Source organism: Hippopotamus amphibius, chromosome 1 (assembly GCF_030028045.1).
Source record: "Hippopotamus amphibius kiboko isolate mHipAmp2 chromosome 1, mHipAmp2.hap2, whole genome shotgun sequence".
NCBI lineage: Eukaryota > Metazoa > Chordata > Mammalia > Artiodactyla > Hippopotamidae > Hippopotamus > Hippopotamus amphibius.
In genome coordinates this window covers 10,253,913-10,270,891 of record NC_080186.1, presented here as the reverse complement: position 1 = coordinate 10,270,891, position 16,979 = coordinate 10,253,913, and the positions used below count along the sequence as shown (strand labels likewise).

General features: G+C 54.1%; 1 protein-coding gene across 3 annotated transcripts in view; it reads right to left on the bottom strand.

The window, feature by feature from the left end:
• Positions 1-322: 322 nt before the first annotated feature.
• The window catches only part of PRDM2 (PR/SET domain 2), a 117,181-nt gene continuing 100,524 nt past the window's right edge, over positions 323-16,979 (bottom strand). For 2 of the 3 annotated variants that reach the window (XM_057696899.1, XM_057696904.1), the window contains 2 exons: positions 7,418-7,561; positions 323-2,348 (listed from right to left, as the gene is read on the bottom strand). In XM_057696899.1, coding sequence (XP_057552882.1) covers positions 7,441-7,561 — 121 coding nt within the window. In that variant the 3' untranslated portion in view covers positions 323-2,348; positions 7,418-7,440. The remainder of the gene's footprint in view (positions 2,349-7,417; positions 7,562-16,979) is intronic. The other variant, XM_057696872.1, reaches the window with a different exon arrangement.

The following is a 16,979-nucleotide window of genomic DNA, read 5'->3' as shown; positions in this document are numbered from 1 at the left end:
GCAAAAAGTGCAGCTCTTGATTAATGCAATGTAGTGTCAATTGGATGTACATTCCTGAGGTCTTTTATCTGTTGTAGCTTTGTCTTTTTCTTTTTCTTTTCATTACATCAGGTATATTGCCCTGTAAATTGTGGTAGTGGTACCAGGAATAAAAAATTAAGGAATTTTTAACTTTAAAAAAAAAAAAGAAAGAAAAGAATATGTTTGCAGTCACAGGAGGCCTTTCTAGTCTTGGCCAAATGGCTTAACTTGGGCTGGCAGGTGGGAGAGGGCATGTGAAGGCAGAGAAAACTTGCTCAACAGGTGGGGATCTTTCCACAGGGAAACCTTAGGTTTCTCTCATTTCTGGAATGGAGCCTTCAAGGACCCCCAGCCCACTCCCACCCCAGAGACACGTCAGTCACCGAAATGGAAGACACAGAACACAGGAACCAAAATGAGCACTCCCACGCCTGTTCCTCACAACCGCATTCACTTTTATTGTCAATTTTCTTCACACGTCCCCTTCTGCAATCCAAATCCACGCTCGAATACCATCACTGACCAGGAAACACTGCTCTTTAAAAAAACACCAGGCCCGCTCCCCCTTTTCATGATTGGAACGTTCGTGACGGTTTTCCTGACCGTCTAGGTGTTGGAGGCTGACCGGCACGTTCACACATGCAAAAAATGAGCGTCCCCCAGCTGCCCACAACATTTTCCAGAATTCGCCACTGGCTGCAGGTGACTTTCCACGCTTTGGATGTGTGGCCCTTCCTCGCTGCTGAAAAGAAAACACCCCCAAGGACCGAGAGGCTGGGGTACCATTCACGAGCGTCGACATCGAGGGGACAAAGTTGAACTGTTAGGATAAGGAACAGCCACAGATTTTCATGCATGTGAGGATTCCAGTTTGTGAGAATGAAAAACAGACCACGGTTTGCAGCTGGATGGGAAAGAGGAAAACTGTGACGTAGGCCAGCGATCAGCGTTTTTCTGCCCGTGTGAGGCTCTCGTGAGACCTTTCTCTTGGACCGTTATCAGACCCAGCACTGCAGCCAGTTGATTGATTCATTAAATAACACAAGTTATAAAACTTTAAAAATGGGGACATTTACAGTCAGGGACATAAATACGTGCTTTTAAAAGTGTCTACGTACATATTTACAGAGTTGCAAGATCAACCATAGTAGCCCTGAAAAAAAGTCCCTTTTTTTTTTTTGCATGACCACGCATACGTACTCTGAAGAGTTCCCTCTTTCCACTTTGGGTTTGATGCATCACCATCAAAAAATGGGGCTGAGAAGACAGCGCCAAAGTGGTCTCAGACATCCTTGTCTGGGGTCTGCCCCAAAGGCACAAAACCCAAGACCCTCCTGAACCGGGTCCAAACTCCTAGCTTAGCTCACCCGTTTCTCCGAGACATGGACTGTTCCACCAGAGACGGAGCCAGCTCCATTCTTCCCTGGCAGGCGATAGATGGCCTCTGGAAATCTTTTTTTTTCTTCCCTAGGCTTTTTAATCCTCCTAACTCACTCTTCATTTCCCAATTTCTGTTTGTTTGTTTCCCTTTTCAGCCAATTTGAGAAGCTCAGACACTGAAGGTGTTGATGGTCCCACCAAGTGAGGCAAAGACACGCACATGGGAGTGCTCCCCCCATCCCCGCCCCCACAGCATCCCGTCGTCCCCGCCTCTCCCATGGGAGGAGCCTCATCTATAAATGGAGCCGAGGACTTTCTCCCAGACGGACGCGCAGGGCCTGACTGATGAGAATGGCAAACCTGGAAACGACTCAAGAGCCTGCGGCCCAGATTGCTCAGGCAAAGAAGGAAGTCTTCCAAGTGCAAGGGCCAAGGAGGGTGATCAGCGAGGCTCCAAAGTGTCTACACACTACGAATTCCCAGAGACACTGGGGGCGAGGGAAGGCAGGGGCAGGGCTAGCTGGAAGGGGAACTTGGCCTCCTCCTGAAGGCCTTCCTTGGACGGGGCTGGAGCTGACCCCTGGGCCAGACCCAAGTCCCCGCCGTGGCAAAAGAGAGCTGGAGAAGCAAAAAGCAGGATCAAGGAGCTCTTGAAAAATTGCATAGTAGGAGGGGCCCCATCCCACCAGGAAGGCTGAGCTGCAGAACATGGGCCTGGGGCTGCACCCAAGTGTCATCCACGGCGTGGAGTCAGCTGCCTTCCTCCCTCCCTGGGGTTCAGGACCCTCGTCTGAAGACCACAGGCACACACGCACGTGCACACACACACACACACACACACACACTCCCTCTCTCTCGCAGGCTCATGGATCTGGAATAGGTCGGTACTCCCTGCAGGGCAGAAGGCCAGTCCCTTTGGCTTCACTGATTCCAGGTCACTTCAGGTGCTGAGGAGGAAAAGAAAAAAATAGTAGTGACATATTCAAGTGCCTACCCTGGGCTCTTCAAGCATGATCCCTCTATTTAATTTTACTAAACTATTTTTGGAAGTATACCACACGTACAGGGAGAGTACGGCTTGACGAACTGTTAGTGAACACACCCGGGTAACCAGAACCCAGATGGAGAAACAACTCAACCAGCCTCCCATCAGCCCCACCCAGGCCCCCTTCTAGGATACCCAGCAACCCTCACCCACCCAGGATAACTCCTCTCCTGGCCTTTATCACCAGAGATTGATTTTACCCGTTTTTTTTGACGTAAATAAATGGAATCAATCAGTACATATCCTTGGGTGTCTGGCTTCTTCCGCATAACATGCTGGTGAGGTGCACCCACTTCGAGTGTGTGGTTGTAATTCTTTGAGTCCCTCTGCTATAGGATTCTAGTGCGGGCCACTTTCATCTGCCTGGGCCACGGCCCATGCACACTGGGCAGTTTCTAGTTTGGGGCCATGACGAGTAATGCCGCTAGAACACACTTATGTATGTCCAGGAGACACGTACGGTACACATGCGTCCATGTGTACGCCGCGTGGAAATGCTGGGCTGCAGGGTGTGCATCTATCACACAGGAACATGTGGTGCACACGTGTATACGCTTCTGCTGAGTGATCCCAAGCACGGGAACTGCTGGGCCCTGGGGAACACATCGGTGCAGCTTTGGCAGATACTGCCAGACGGTTTTCCAAAGTAGTTACACTGGCACTTCATTCCAAGCTAATAACTCAAAACAACCCTTGTAGCAGGTGACACAGATCCCCATTTCAAATGGGAGAGATCGAGGCCCAGAGAGAAGTCAGGCTGAGGACCCGCGGGAGGGTCACGCCCCCTCCAGAGCCTGCGCGAACTCTCTGATCTGAGGGAGTGGCTTAGCCCACATGCTTCCTCCAAGGAAACCCCAGTCACAGACCGTGGCACACAGCCAGGCACATGAGTGACTGTTGAATGACATCTGCTGCACTGGGTTGACTATGAGCCTGGAACTGGGCTGGGCCAAGTTCAGGGGCTCAGTTCTCTCACCCAGTGAACCTGGCCATCATCATTACTATTACCACTAATAATAACATCTACTGTTACTACTACTACTAATACTAACATAATAATTCAGTAAGAATAATAATAATAGCAGAGCTGACTTATGGAAGACTTACTATACACCAGGCACTTTCCTAAGTGCTTTTCATGTATTAACCTATGCAATCCTGTCAATATACCCGTGAGAGAGGCACAGTCATCCCTCAGTATCCACAGGGGATTGGTGGCTTCAGGACCCACACGGATATCAAAATCTGCAGATGCTCAAGTCCCTTATATAAAATGGTACAAAATGTGGTATTATTGTTATTAACCCACATTACAGGTGGGTGAATTGAAACACAGAGAAGTGAAGTACCTGCCAGTATTACTGGGGCCGGTTTTCAGCTCCAGAAAGTGTGCTCTCACCCACTGCACTATGTCAATTCCAAGCCCCCAAGACCTCTTGATAGGGCTGAAAAGAGAGCTGCTTGCCGCGGAGCAGGGTGCCTCCGAGAGAGGGAGCCGCGTCCCCGGCGGAGGCCTGTACGTGCCCTGCCCATCTGAGCAGGAGCAGCAGCAGGAGAAGAACGAAGAGACGGGCCAGCGTGGAGCGGCCTGCGTTCCCCTGGTCTGGTGTGGCTCGTATATGTGAGTTTCCTGTGGGTTATCGAGTGGGATCCACAAAAGAAGCCACCTTGCCAGCCCTCCACCCGAGAGGCAGCCCTCCAGGGAGGGGACCCCCGCAGCAGGCGCTGTGGCTGGACCACTGGGACTGGAGCTGAGGGGAGGTTGGCAGAGACTGTGCCAGAGGGGAGCTCTCCTATCACGGAGACCTTCCACCCATCCCACTCCCGGGACCCTAGGGGAGGGCCAGCGACGGGAAGCCTGCCCCAAGGCCGACCAGTCTTAGCCAAAGGAGCAGTGACAGCCAAGAGGAGGATCACGGCGGTGGCCAGACAAGTGAGAGGTGCCAATCCCTGCCTTGGACCACCTTTCCTAGACCCTTGGGCACAAGTCCGCCTGGCCCCTTAGCATTGGAAAGAGACAGAGGCGAAATAGGACGTGCAATGGGAGTTTCATGCTGGACAAGGCCATGCGGCATTTTGTTATACCTAAAAGTGAATGGAGAGCCCTGGGCTTTGCCTGGGAGGTCGTGAGAGCACAGAAAAGGGAGGCAGAGGAAGGCAGGTGCTGGAGAAAAGCCAAGCTCCTCTGTGTTGGTCCCTTGCTTGGGTCGGACTGTCCAGCAAGCTGGTCACAGAGCCTCTACCCCGGGAAGGGCAGCAGGACAAAGGGCAGTCCAGGGTGGTTTGAGGGTGTCATCCTTTCATCAGAACAAACCCCAAAGCATGTACAGTGGGCACAGGCCACTTAAAGCCCGTCGTCCACCTGGGCATCAGAAGACTGACTCAGGGCTGCCACTTGCCCCTCTGTTTCTGTTTCCCTCTCTGTAAAGTGAGAGTGTCGGCCTACACGCCCCTTCCTGTGCTAAAATCCTTTCCCGTAGCATCTCAAAACATCACTCCAGAACTGTGTTAAACAGGACTGAATTCTGTCCTCCCCACAATTGTACCCTAACCCCCAATGTGAAGGCATTTGGACATAGGGCCCTTGGGAGGTGATTATGTTTAGATGAGGTCATGAGGCTGGGGCCCTTATGATGGGATTAGTGCTCTTATAAGAAAAGACACCAGAGCTTCCTCCCTCTGCCATGTGAGGACACAGATAGAAGGCAGCATCTGCGAGCCAGGAAGAGAAGTCTCACCAGAACCCCATGATGCCGGTACCCCAGTCTTGGCCTTCCAACCTCCAGAACTGTGAGAAGTAAACATCTGTTGCTGAAGCCCCCCAGTCTGTGGTACTTTACCAGGCAGCCCGAGCAGACTAAGACAAATAGTCTAAGTAAGATGTCTTTAAAAATAATAAGCAGCACATACCTATATGTACAAATTTAAAAATTAGGAAAAAGTTAAGATTTTTAAGAAGCAAGTTTCAGTCACTTTGAAATTAAACTGTTGAGGGATTTCTCTGATGGTCCAGTGGTTAAGAATCTGCCTTCCAACTCAGGGTACACAGGTTCGATTCCTGGTCGGGGAACTAAAATCCCTCAGCCTGTGCGCCACAACTACTGAGCTTGCACACCTCAACTAGAGAGCCTGCGTGCCACAACTACTGAGCCCACATGCTCTGGAGCTGGCATGCCACAACTAGAGAGAAGCCCGTGCACCACAACAAAAGGTCCCGCGTGTCGCAACTAAGGCCCGATGCAGCCAAAAAGCTTTATAAACTGTTGAGTTCTGAACATTCACTGTTGGTGAGTGAACAGAAGCTGTGAGCTGCAGATGCAGATGAAATTGGGCCTCTAATTCATCTGAGCACACAGCTTGGGAAGCTGCACACATCTGAAACCCAGGGAAGAGAATGCGTCCGTCTAGGGGCGGGTGCAGGCCCCAGGGGAGGGCCTGAACCTGCGAGGCCTGCTCTTGGCAGAGACTGCAGTGGCCGACAGCAACGCCCTGGTCTGTGCAGGAATCAGTCCAGCTGCACCCAGGTCTCCCTCAGGCAGCAAAGAACACCTGCTCTGAGCTGGAAGCCACATCCTCTGGCCCATCAGCACGGAAGTCCACGCAGCTGCCAGAAAGAAGGACGTTCCCAGGACACGCATGGGACCCAGAGTGGGTAACTGCACATCCTGGCGCTGCCTGCCAGTCTCTGGAAGACTGGCCACGACTCTCCTCTCCAGGGCCCAGTTCTTCCATCTGTGAAGTGAGAGGGGGGATGGTGTCCTGGGCCATCAGTCCTGAGCACTACAGCATCCGTCGCAATGTTTCTCCACTGCACTCCCGACTCGGGCTCACCTCCCCTCTCAGGAACTGGTTCCCAGGAGGCGGACTCAGTGCCAACTGCACAGCTCATACTTTCCCGGGAAAGTGGGTTTTATTTCCACTCCACTCCTGAACGTAAACCCCAGAGAAATAAGGCCAGGCCCCAAAACTCCACCTGCTGAGGGAGGGAGGAGTGAGCGAGCCTTGGGGGAGAGGAGAGGCACAGCACAAAAGACCCTAGAGCTTCAGCACTCAGCCCATCTCGCCTTAAACAGCTACGTTCTCGTTGCAAACGACCCCAGCCTCGTGAAGTGGGCATCCCCCAATCTGAGTGTGTCCCAGAACCACGGGGCCACCTGCTAATGCAGATTCCCAGGCCCCGCTTGCCAGCATGCTCATCTAGTGAAATGCAGTGGGACCCTGGGGTCTGTGTTTTTCATCAGTGCCCCAATCTTGCTTGAGATGCTGGTCTCAGGGACACGATGAAAGAAGACACGCCGTGTCGCCGGCAGGGAAACCCAAATCTGCTCAAGGTCACTGGCAAAGCCCAGGCCCTCAAGGGGAGAAGTCCAGCTTCCATGAATGAATTCAGGTTTCCCCAACAGAAAATCTAGAAGGAGACTTCTGGTTCAACATAAACCTAAGTTTTATATTCTATGAATTAGTACTACTTCCACTTTCAGATACACTGTGGGAACAGGGACTCCATAACCTTTTCTGGGCTTGAAGCACTGAAGGTCTCAATTAAGCGTGCAGTATTATCAGCATTACTACTACTACAGTGACGATCGCTAGTGCTTAAACGTACCTGGCGCTCATCTGTGCAGGCACTGTTCTAAGCGCTTTCATATATTTGACGCTTGTAATTCTCACAATTCTATGAAGTAGGTGCTACTGTCATCCCCATTTTATAGATGGGAAAACTGAGGCTCAGAGAGAGCGAGAGTAACTTGCTGAGGTCCCCCAGCCCATAAGTGGCAGAGCTGGGATTTGAATCAGGTGGTCCAGGGTCCACACTCTCAGCTACTACGTACCCTCCCTGTCCCACTAGCACATCAATGCTCTACAAGCCATCAATGTCTACCCCCTTCTCTCCTGCCCAGCCCACCCCCAAACTTAATCCCCGCCCCTCAGCCCCCAGAGCCACCGGCAGCTGCTCCACCCTCCGCGTACCTGTCAAGGAGCAGGCGAAGCATCTACTCTTTGAAGAGGGATCCCTGGAACTGGGCTGCAGCTGTGGCCTTGACATTCCTACACTGCCTGGTGATGTACGGGGCGGCTGGTGGCGGACATCGGGATGCCAGGCGGAGACTGTAGCTGTGCAGGGAGAGGAATAACACACACCGTCACCAGGAGCCCAGCCCGGTGTGTGCCCAGACAGCACACCTGGGAGGCCTCACGCTGGCACCGCCTCTCCAGGCACCTTGAGGCCAACGGGATGGGAGCTTTAACAACCGGTGTAGGTGCCACCAATACCCTGTCCATCCCCTTCCCTCTGCTCAGAGGCGATGAGCCGGCAGACGCGTCCACCAGCTGGGTTCTGAGACACTGAGCCGGGCAGGCCCACCCTGAGGACCCCCGCTGGGAACTGACACTGCTGTGCAGAGGGCAGCTTCCCCAATTCCCCACCTGCCTCCCCAGGCTCTGCTCTCCCTGCAAAAGCATCTGGGGAGGTTCTGGTACCAAGTTACAACCATTGCCTGCAGAAGGGAGAGGAGGGAGGGCCAGGTCCCCTCCAGGCCATGACCTCTGCACCTGGCACCCATCCCGGCCTCACTGTTCCGAGAAATTTTGTCAGGGATCTCAGAGGGGTATAAACCTAGATCCCTTGATGTGGTTTGGTCCTATTTGCTACTACAGCCCATTAAACTGGATTTCTTTTTCAGGGAAGCATTTAATTTTTTTTAAGATAGATAACCCAGATTGCTATTCCTCCCCTTCCTGCATCCAGCTAACTTGTACTCATCTTCCAGATCCTAGCTGAAATACCACCTGCTCCAGGAAGCCTTCCTTCCCCGACTCCTGGATGACGTGGCCCTCCCGTGGGCTCCCACTGATCGCCCCATACGTCCCCATCACAGAACCTGTGATACTGACCCACAGTCACAGAATCATGCATCTGCCTCCCTCAGGAGCTGTGAAATCTCAAGGTCGGGGCTCTTGTCTTGTTCACTGCTGCATCCCCAACTTAGCACCACAAAAATAAATTTTTGTTGAATAAGAACAACACATACGGTGCCCAGAACTGTGCTAAATACTTTACATATATCAACTGTCTCACTCTTCATACAAGGTGGATACTCTAGTAGCTCTAATTTACAGATGGGGAAACAGAGGCACAGAGTGGTCAAGTACCTTGTCCCAGGTCCCAAGTCTACCTCTCCAGGCAGAAGAGTGGGAGTGAGGTGGGCAGGAAATCAGGAAGGGCGACCCCTTCTGGGAACCTCACCTGCTCCAGGTGTTGGTCCAGAGCCTGCTCTGTTTGAGGAAGCAAAAGCTGGGAATGGGGTCCTTCTCAAAGCTGAAACATCAGGGTTTTGATTAGTGGTCCTCAACCAGGGCTTTGTCAATGTTTGGAGACATTTGGGGTTGTCACATCTGAGGGGAGGGATGCTGCTACCTGGCATCTGGTGGGCGGGGCCAGGGATGCTACTAAACATCCTAAAATCTACAGGATGCCCCCATGACGACTGATCTGCCCAGATGCTAACAGTGCCACAGCTGACAAGGTAGCTCTCAAACATACCTACCAGAAGAGATGAATGTCTAAACAGACAAAACAACAAAGGAGGTGCAGAGGGAAGATTTCTGTCCTCTCCACAGATGGGATCCCCTCTGAGGGTCTGGCTCTCAGTCAAGGCTCAGGGCTGCCCCTGCTTGAATTCCTCCCCCACATGGTGTGATCAGGCCTGAGTGAGATTCAAGGCAGAAAACTGAGACCCAACACCCAGGAGCAAGCTTGTTGGACCAAAAGACCCACGAGGTGGCCTGCACGGGACACCCCAGGGTGAGTACGAGCCCTCGGCCAGCCGACCCAACGCTGGGAGGGGAAAATCAGCTGCTCAGTTGCCTGGAAACGGAGACGAACTGCACGACCTTGTCCGGCTGAGAAACAGGGGACAGTCCTGGCGCATGGCAGGTCCCCTACACTGTCCCCTCTCTGGGGCAATGTCTCCAGCAGTACGTAGCAGGACAAGCAGCTCCGGGGACGAGCAGGCTGCAATCCTTAATTTCCAGTTCCCTCCTCTCACTGTCACCATCATCACACATCTATCAAACATTCAAAAACCTAATCCATCAAAGATAACATCACGGGCCTCCCAGCCCTCTCCAGCTGCCGGACATCTCCGTTCCCTTCTGCTTCTGTTCCACCCTCCCATTCCCACAGCTGCACAGCCACCTCCACTCGGGAACAGACTTTCTCCCCAGCCCTGGGCATCCACCTGGGAGGAGCGCTAATGGTCAGGGTCAAGGCCCCCAAAGGCGGGGGGCCTCTCGCCACCCCTCACACACTGCCTGGCCCCTGGAGGACAACACCAGCTGATGTGCACAACAGCCCCTGTGATGCCCAAGTGCTCTCTCTGCTGCTACCTCCGGAGTCTGCCAGCAGCTCAGGAGGTAGGAGGAACATGCGCTTTCATACCCGTTTCACGGATGAGGAAACCGAGGCCCAGACAGATGGAGACTTTCCTGGGGGAGGAGAGCCCAGGTCTTTCAGCCCCATGGTCACGATTTTGGGGGGTGGGGGCACCAAGTTACCACCTGGGTGTTTCCTTTCCTTTCGGGACTGGGGCAGTGATGTCCAGCAGGATAGTCTCCTTCCTGATTGTGAAACCCTTTCTCTGGCCAGAGTACTTGTGAGAGCCCAGCACTGCCTGAGGTTGAGATGTGAAGTGCTAAGAAACCAGATATTCTCTGGTCCTCAGCACAGTCACACTTAAACCACAAGAGCCTCGTGATTCTTGGTTCCTGCTCTCTGGCTGTGTGGCCTTGGCAAGCCATGGACCCTCTCTGAGCTCCAGTTTCACCGCCCACAAAATGGGAAGAGCGGTTTTATTTGATAGGGTTATTATGATGACTACATCCAATATCAATTAGCCTGGTGTTTTGATTGTGGCTGTGGTGGGGGTGGGGGGCAGTCACAGTCCTGGAGGAGGCAGCACAGCTGTCAGAGACCTGAGTGCAAGTTCTCATACTCGCTGACTGTGTGATCCAGGGAAGGCCCTCTCTGCCTCCCGGCCTCTGGACTGAAGCCTCCTCATCTGTAAAATGGAGACAATGCCTGCGGCCTGCTGATGCAGAGCTGGGCTAGAAAGAGCCCCAGGGGGACCAGAATACCAGGGTCCTTTGCCTTATGAGAAGAATTCAGCACAAGTGGGGTGTTTACGGAGGTGTGAGGGCAGGGAGCATCGGAGCAGGGGGCCCACCAGGGCCCTGCTGGCTCCCTCCGTCTCCTTCCTCTCTTCCATCCCCTGGTCTGGTCTCCTGCAAGGCCCCCTCCACCCCCATCCCATCCCCCCATCCCCCCGCCCACACTGGCTCCCCTCCCACCTGTTCCCCTTCCCTAAGGTACATCAGGCTGTGACACATCCCTGCCACAACTCAACCCTGGGCTCCCGGTGGGGACCAAGCTCTCACTACACAGCCCAGCCCCGCCGACCTCCCAGCCCTCTCGCTCCTTCGGCTCCTATCTCCCCAGCCCTGCTAGGCTTCCTTCAGCACATCCACGTGGAGCCCTCCTCCCCGTGGCCTTCAGCCTTGGCTATGCACTAGAGTCCCCTGGGGAGGCCCTGGCTGCTGCTGGAGCCATGACATCAGAACCTCTGGGGTGGTGTCGGACATCCGCATCTTTAAGCTCCACCATGATTTCAACATGGGGCCAGGGCTGGGAACCAGTGCTCTGCAAACGCTCCCAGGGCTGCGCCCTGACCTCTCAGCACCACCCCACCCACCCACCCACGGGCGGTTTCATGTTATTTACGCGATTGTCTGGCGAATGTAAGACCTTGGGTCTAGGACTGTGGAACTGGGTTGGGTCTGCTCAGCCCTGCAGTCTTAACACCGAGTTCTGAACACGTGGACAGCAGACCCTTGAAATGTAATGAATGGAGCAGTGAGTGAGCCTAGATTCCAGACATCCCCGCGGCACAGGCTTCTCAGACACAGAAATCTGTGCCCATCCAGTGCAGGGGGCAGAACGCAGGCTCAGTGGGTCCCCTGGAGCGCCCCTCCTCACAGCGGGGTAAAATGGATAGCACTCACAATCCCAAATCCAAGGCATCGAGAAAGGGCTGGACGGTCACTGCTTCACTCTCAGAAGCCCTCCATAGTCTGAAGGCACCGAAAGACAGGGCTGTTGCATTCCTGACCCTCGAGGGTGTCGTCTGTGTTTCTTCTGGTCCATTCCTTCAGACCCCTCCCAGAAGACTCCCCTTCCCCTGTCCATGTTTTTGCTCCAGGGCCTCCTTCTCAATGAGCCTCCCTCCCAACCGCTCTATTTGAAATTGCAAATACCCTGCCCTGAAACTCCTGGCCTCTAGTCCATTTTTCTTTATTGTATTGACTGCACCGACATACTCTGTGTCTACCTGGCTGTTTGTTTTCTGGCTCCATTAGAGGCGTCTTGTCCCTGACGTCCCCCCGCACCTAGGTCAGTAGGGAGCCTCTTATCATTTGCCGGATGGATGGCGCATCTACTACCTGCCAGGTGCTCTGCCAAGGAAGCTTCGGTGAATGACACACACACAGGTCATTACCTTTCGCAGTCTGCATGTGACTCAGTGATGCCTAGAGGCAAAAACGCTCATTTTCAGAGGGACTTTGATGCCAGTGCAAGGCCGAGACTGGGGCCTCTGGGCTCCCAGGCAGCCACATTTTTCGCTCAGCCCTCAGTGGTTTCTGGTAAAGGAGGTAACCAATACACTGAACTACACACAAGAAACAAAACTGAAGGAGCAAGACGGAAGGCCAGGGTCAGGAAGATGGAGAAAGGCAATGTGGGGGAGGTCTGAGTGCAGGTTCTGAGCAAAGAGTGATGTAAGGACCCGGTGAGGGTTGGCTTGTCTGTGTGGGGTGTCTGCACGAACTAGAGAGTCACAGGGGAAGGAGGTCAGCACAACTGGTCTTCCTGGAGCTCAAACTCACTGCGCTCTGGGGAGCTGGGGAGAAGGTGACATCACAGATCAGGGCCCACACCTGACCTCTCATCTCGGGGTGCTCCCGGGGACACGGGATGCTGGGGCCAGGGAGATGAAGCAGCAACAACGAAAACTAAGGAGTGCCTAATAAAAACGAGCAAAGGTTGCCAAACACTGAATAGATCATTTAAAGACACGAAAAGGCAATTTACAGAGAATTCCACAGCCGGTGATAAGCAAAGATGCCTGGCCACCCTGCGACTGTCCAAGAAGAACAGTTAACACAAGAGGCCGTTTTCGCAGGTCAGACTGGGGACAGGTGCTGTATGGGTGGTGCCTGCAGGTACAAGCGAGGGCATGTGAGCCGGCTGAGGACACCCCCAGGTCCCTGACACTTGGGCAACCCAAGCCCACCTGCCCCCACCTCCTGAGAGCATCTGCTCACTTGCCTGGAATGTCAGAGATGTAAGAGGGGGCAGACGGGAGGGTCTCATAGGCCCAAGTGAGGTGGGAGCCAGGCTATCCTCTGGGCAGCAAGGTGATGTGACCTGATGTGGCTGCTGTGTTGGGCACAGATTGCAGGATAACAACAGAATTGGGAAGACCAGTTAGTTAAGCAAGAGAATGACAGCGGCTGAGGAGGTAGAGAAGTGAGAAGTGGATTCAGGGTGCATTTTGGAACTGGACGTCAGGGTTGGGGCAGGGGGATGAGAAAGTCCAGACAGATTCCAGGGTGGGATAGTTTGTTTAACCGAGAAGGGGAAGATGGCAGAAGACTTCGTGGGGAGATCCACTTTGAAATGATTACATCTGAAATGTTCATTAGACACCCAAGGGAGAAATCAAGAGGGAGGATTAAATGAAACTCATGAATTTGGGAGGGGTCAGCATCTAGGTGGGCTGGACAGGCTCACCCAGGGGAGGGGGGATCCAGGGACTGAGGGGCCGGGGGTGACGTGAGAGTGGTGTCCCAGGTGGCACGTATTTCAAAGAAGGAGAAGTAACAGGGTCCAACACTGCCAACGCGTCAAGGAAGATGAAGAACTGACCTCGGTATTTAGCTGCCTAGAGGTTGCTGGTAACCTCAGTAACAGCAGCTTCCAGGACATGGTAGAGAAAGGCCTGAGAGGAGTGAGTTCAAGAGAGATGGGGAGGGGCTTCCCGGGTGGTCCAGTGGTTAAGAGTCCGCCTGCCAAAGCAGGGGACACGGGTTTGACCCCTGGTCCGGGAAGATCGCACATGTCATGGAGCAACTAAGCCTGTGCACCACAACTACTGAGCCCGCACTCTAGAGTCCGTGAGCTGCAACTACTGAGCCCGCATGCCTAGATCCCACGCTCCGCAAGATGAGAAACCACCGCAACGAGAAGCCTGCACACCTCAACGAAGAGTAGCCCCTGCTCGCTGCAGCTAAAGCCCATGCGAGCAACAAAGACCCAGTGCAGACAAAAATAAATAAATAATAATAATAGAGAGATAGGGAGGAAAGGAACTGGGGCAGGGGCTCAGAGAGCCCCACCGAGGAGTTTCTAGGTCAAGGGGAGGGGCTGCCAGCTCCAGGACACCCTCTCCGGGGCTCTGGGGTCCCCATCGGGCTCCCCACCAGGCTGCCTGGGCGTTCTAAGTGGAGCCCCCTGCCTGCCTCCCTCCTTCCACCTCTTCCCTCTGAATGAGTCAGGTCAGGAGGGACCTCCTGGGACACAACCGCCAGAACTGGTTAGCCCATAACGCCACTGCGGGAGTTTTACATAACTCTCCATAAATTCTCAGAGAGCAAATCATTTGAAGTTGGTGTCTGATGTTCAGCACTTTTGCAGGAGGCAAGAGAAAAGCAAAGGGCATGTGAGCCGATGCCAAGGAGAGACAAGCTGAGATGATGCTGACATTCCCTGGAGGTGGGTGAGGCCCCACAGTGCCTGCCACCTGCCACTTCCAGGAACGGTCCACATCCAAAGCAGCCTCCTTCTTCTGCTCCAGGGAGGCCCCTCCCACTCAAGTGGGACCCCTAGGCTGGGAGTCAGGGATGGGAGTAGTGATACAGCCCTGGGATGCAGGAACCTGAACTTCAGCCCTTGAACCACTGATAACTTGCTGTGTGGCCTCTGGAAAACGTCTCCACCTCTCTGAGCCAGGGCAGTCTTGCTTGCAAAATGAGGACGTCAAACAAGGGAAAAAAGGTAATAGCATAATTTATTGATTGCCTACCACGCACCAGGAGTTACTGCAGGTGGTTCATTTCCGGAGGAGGGACAGTGATGACCTGCATCTCACAGAGGAAGAGATGGAGGCTCAGAGAGGTGAGGAGGCCCATGTCCACACTCTACCAGCCAATAGGGGTGCAGCCAAGATCTGAATCCCAGACCACCGGACACCAAAGCCTGAGCCCCCTCCCAGACACAGTCCTTGTAGTGATGGGGATCAAAAAGCTCTTTTCTATTTTCTAAAAAGCCTGATGGGGTGACCCTTTGCCCACAAGACAGCCACACAAGCACCCACGAAGCCAAGAGGCAGCTCTGGGTGGAATCACGTCAGCTCAGAGGAGCCCTGGGTGGGGGCCTCAAACTCCGATGCCCAGTGGCATCACCTGAAGACATGAAAACAACCTTGGCGCCGGCTCCGCTCCTCAGCCCCATAGATTCTGACTTAGCCAGTTTGGAGCCCAGGCACTGGGAATTTTAAAAGCCAACTTTGAGAGCCCCTGGTCTGCATCCATCTACTCAAGCTGTGGTCCACGGACCAACATCAGTGGTCCCTGGGGGCTTGTTGGAAATACACCTGCTCAGCCCCCACCCAACCTCCTGAGTCAGAATCTGCATTTTAACAAGATTGCTGGAGAGGCACCTGTTTGCACTGAAACTGGGGGAGCGTGGGGCTAGGGGACGCCTTCGGCAGAGAGTCAGGTGCAGGCAGCGTGCTAGGTGGTGGTCTGGTTCTGAAGTCTGGGGCAGGACCCAGCGCCCAGTGAAGTTTTATAGGGAAAGTCTTTGCAGTGTGAGGGCTGAGGGGAGGGAAATGAAAGTGGTCCTTGAGGGACGGGGCAGTCGCTGCGGTTCCTTCCCTAACACACGAAGGGTCGGCACCGCGGGCCCTGGAAGCGTGGGTGGTTTTTCCATTTACTCTTCCCTTAACCATGTGAGCTGGCTTATTGTGCCCTTTTATGGCTGAGGGGACAGATGCACAGGGAGGTGAAGTAGCTCTTTTTAGGTCAGAGAGGCGTGAAAAGAAAGGAAAGAGGGAAAGGAAGAAAGGCAGGCAGGATTCATGAGGACCTGGCCGCAGAGCTGAAGTCTGCTCAGCAGCCAGTTTCCCTCCCTCTCATTGGCCCTGAGGGAGGCTCCTGGTTTGCCTCCATGCATCCAAAAGACCAGTCACGTCACGTCCCTGCCTCCTGGGGCTTTTATGCCAGGTTCTCATGTCTTCAGTGGCCACGAATCCCCCAAACCTGTTGGGCTTGAACGCCAAACACCAAGCAAGTGACAGCTCATGACCCAAGACAGTCAACAGGAAGGCTAGCCCGGCCTGTGATGACCTCAGCCAAAGGAAGTTTCACGGCGGGGAGATCCCAGTCAGGGCTGCCTCTGGCCCTGCCAGGACAGGCGAGGGGCAGGGGACCCCAGAGGCCAAGCAAGTAGCCCTGCGCTCTCAGACGAAGAAAACGAACCAGAGCGAGGTGGTCACCTGCCCAAGGTCACGTAGCAAGTTGTTCTTGGGAAGGAGTGAGGGGACATGCCTGGTCACACTGCTTTTTGGGGAACACTGATGATGGGGAGGAAGGGAAGCGTGAGGCCCCGATGGACTTGGGCAAAAGCAACTTTCCTGGCATGGCCCGGGCGAGGGCCCTTCCAGCTCTGTCCCTGCCTCCACCCGCCTGCCTACCTCTGGGGACGCGACCCTGGAGAGAACGGGGTGAGTCTACTCACTTCTCACTCACCTGCCTGCCTGCCACCAGGAGGTGCTCGGAGAAGGTTCCCTGAACAGTAAATGGCAAACCAGGAGCCGGGCTCCCAACGCAGTCCGACCCCACCTGTGCCCGGCTGTATCACTCCAAGACCGAATCACCCAAGACAGCGGCTCCTCGGAAGGCGGCTCTCACCGCCAAGGCCCCACACAAGCCAGGGTCCCCAACAGACCCTCCCACTCTCCCGGCTGCACTGGGTCACATCCGGAGGACGTCACACCTGCAGAAGTCACAGCCTGTGAGGTGCCAGCTGGGAGTGAGGAGCCCTGGCAGGAGGGGGGAGCGGCGCCCATCTCTGCCCCCAGCCTCGTCTCTGCCCCTCACCGCCCTTCTCCCCGGGAACCACCCAGCTCTGGCCCAGATGCTGGTCCTTCTCTTCCCCTCCAGCTGAGCTGAAACGGTCTGTTTTCTTCCAAAGGAAACTTCTAAGAACTAGGAGGGGGAGCCAAAAAGAAAACAAGAACAAATGCAAGTGTGACAAGACCAATGGATGCATAAAAAACAGATTCCCAACTTGGGACAGAAAGGGACTGATGGGCCTCCCACAAGGTCCAGATGGAAAAGCTCTTTTAAATGGCAAAATTCTATAAGGACACTAAGATTTAATTATTATGAACACTCCATCTTTTAAAGTTGTCTT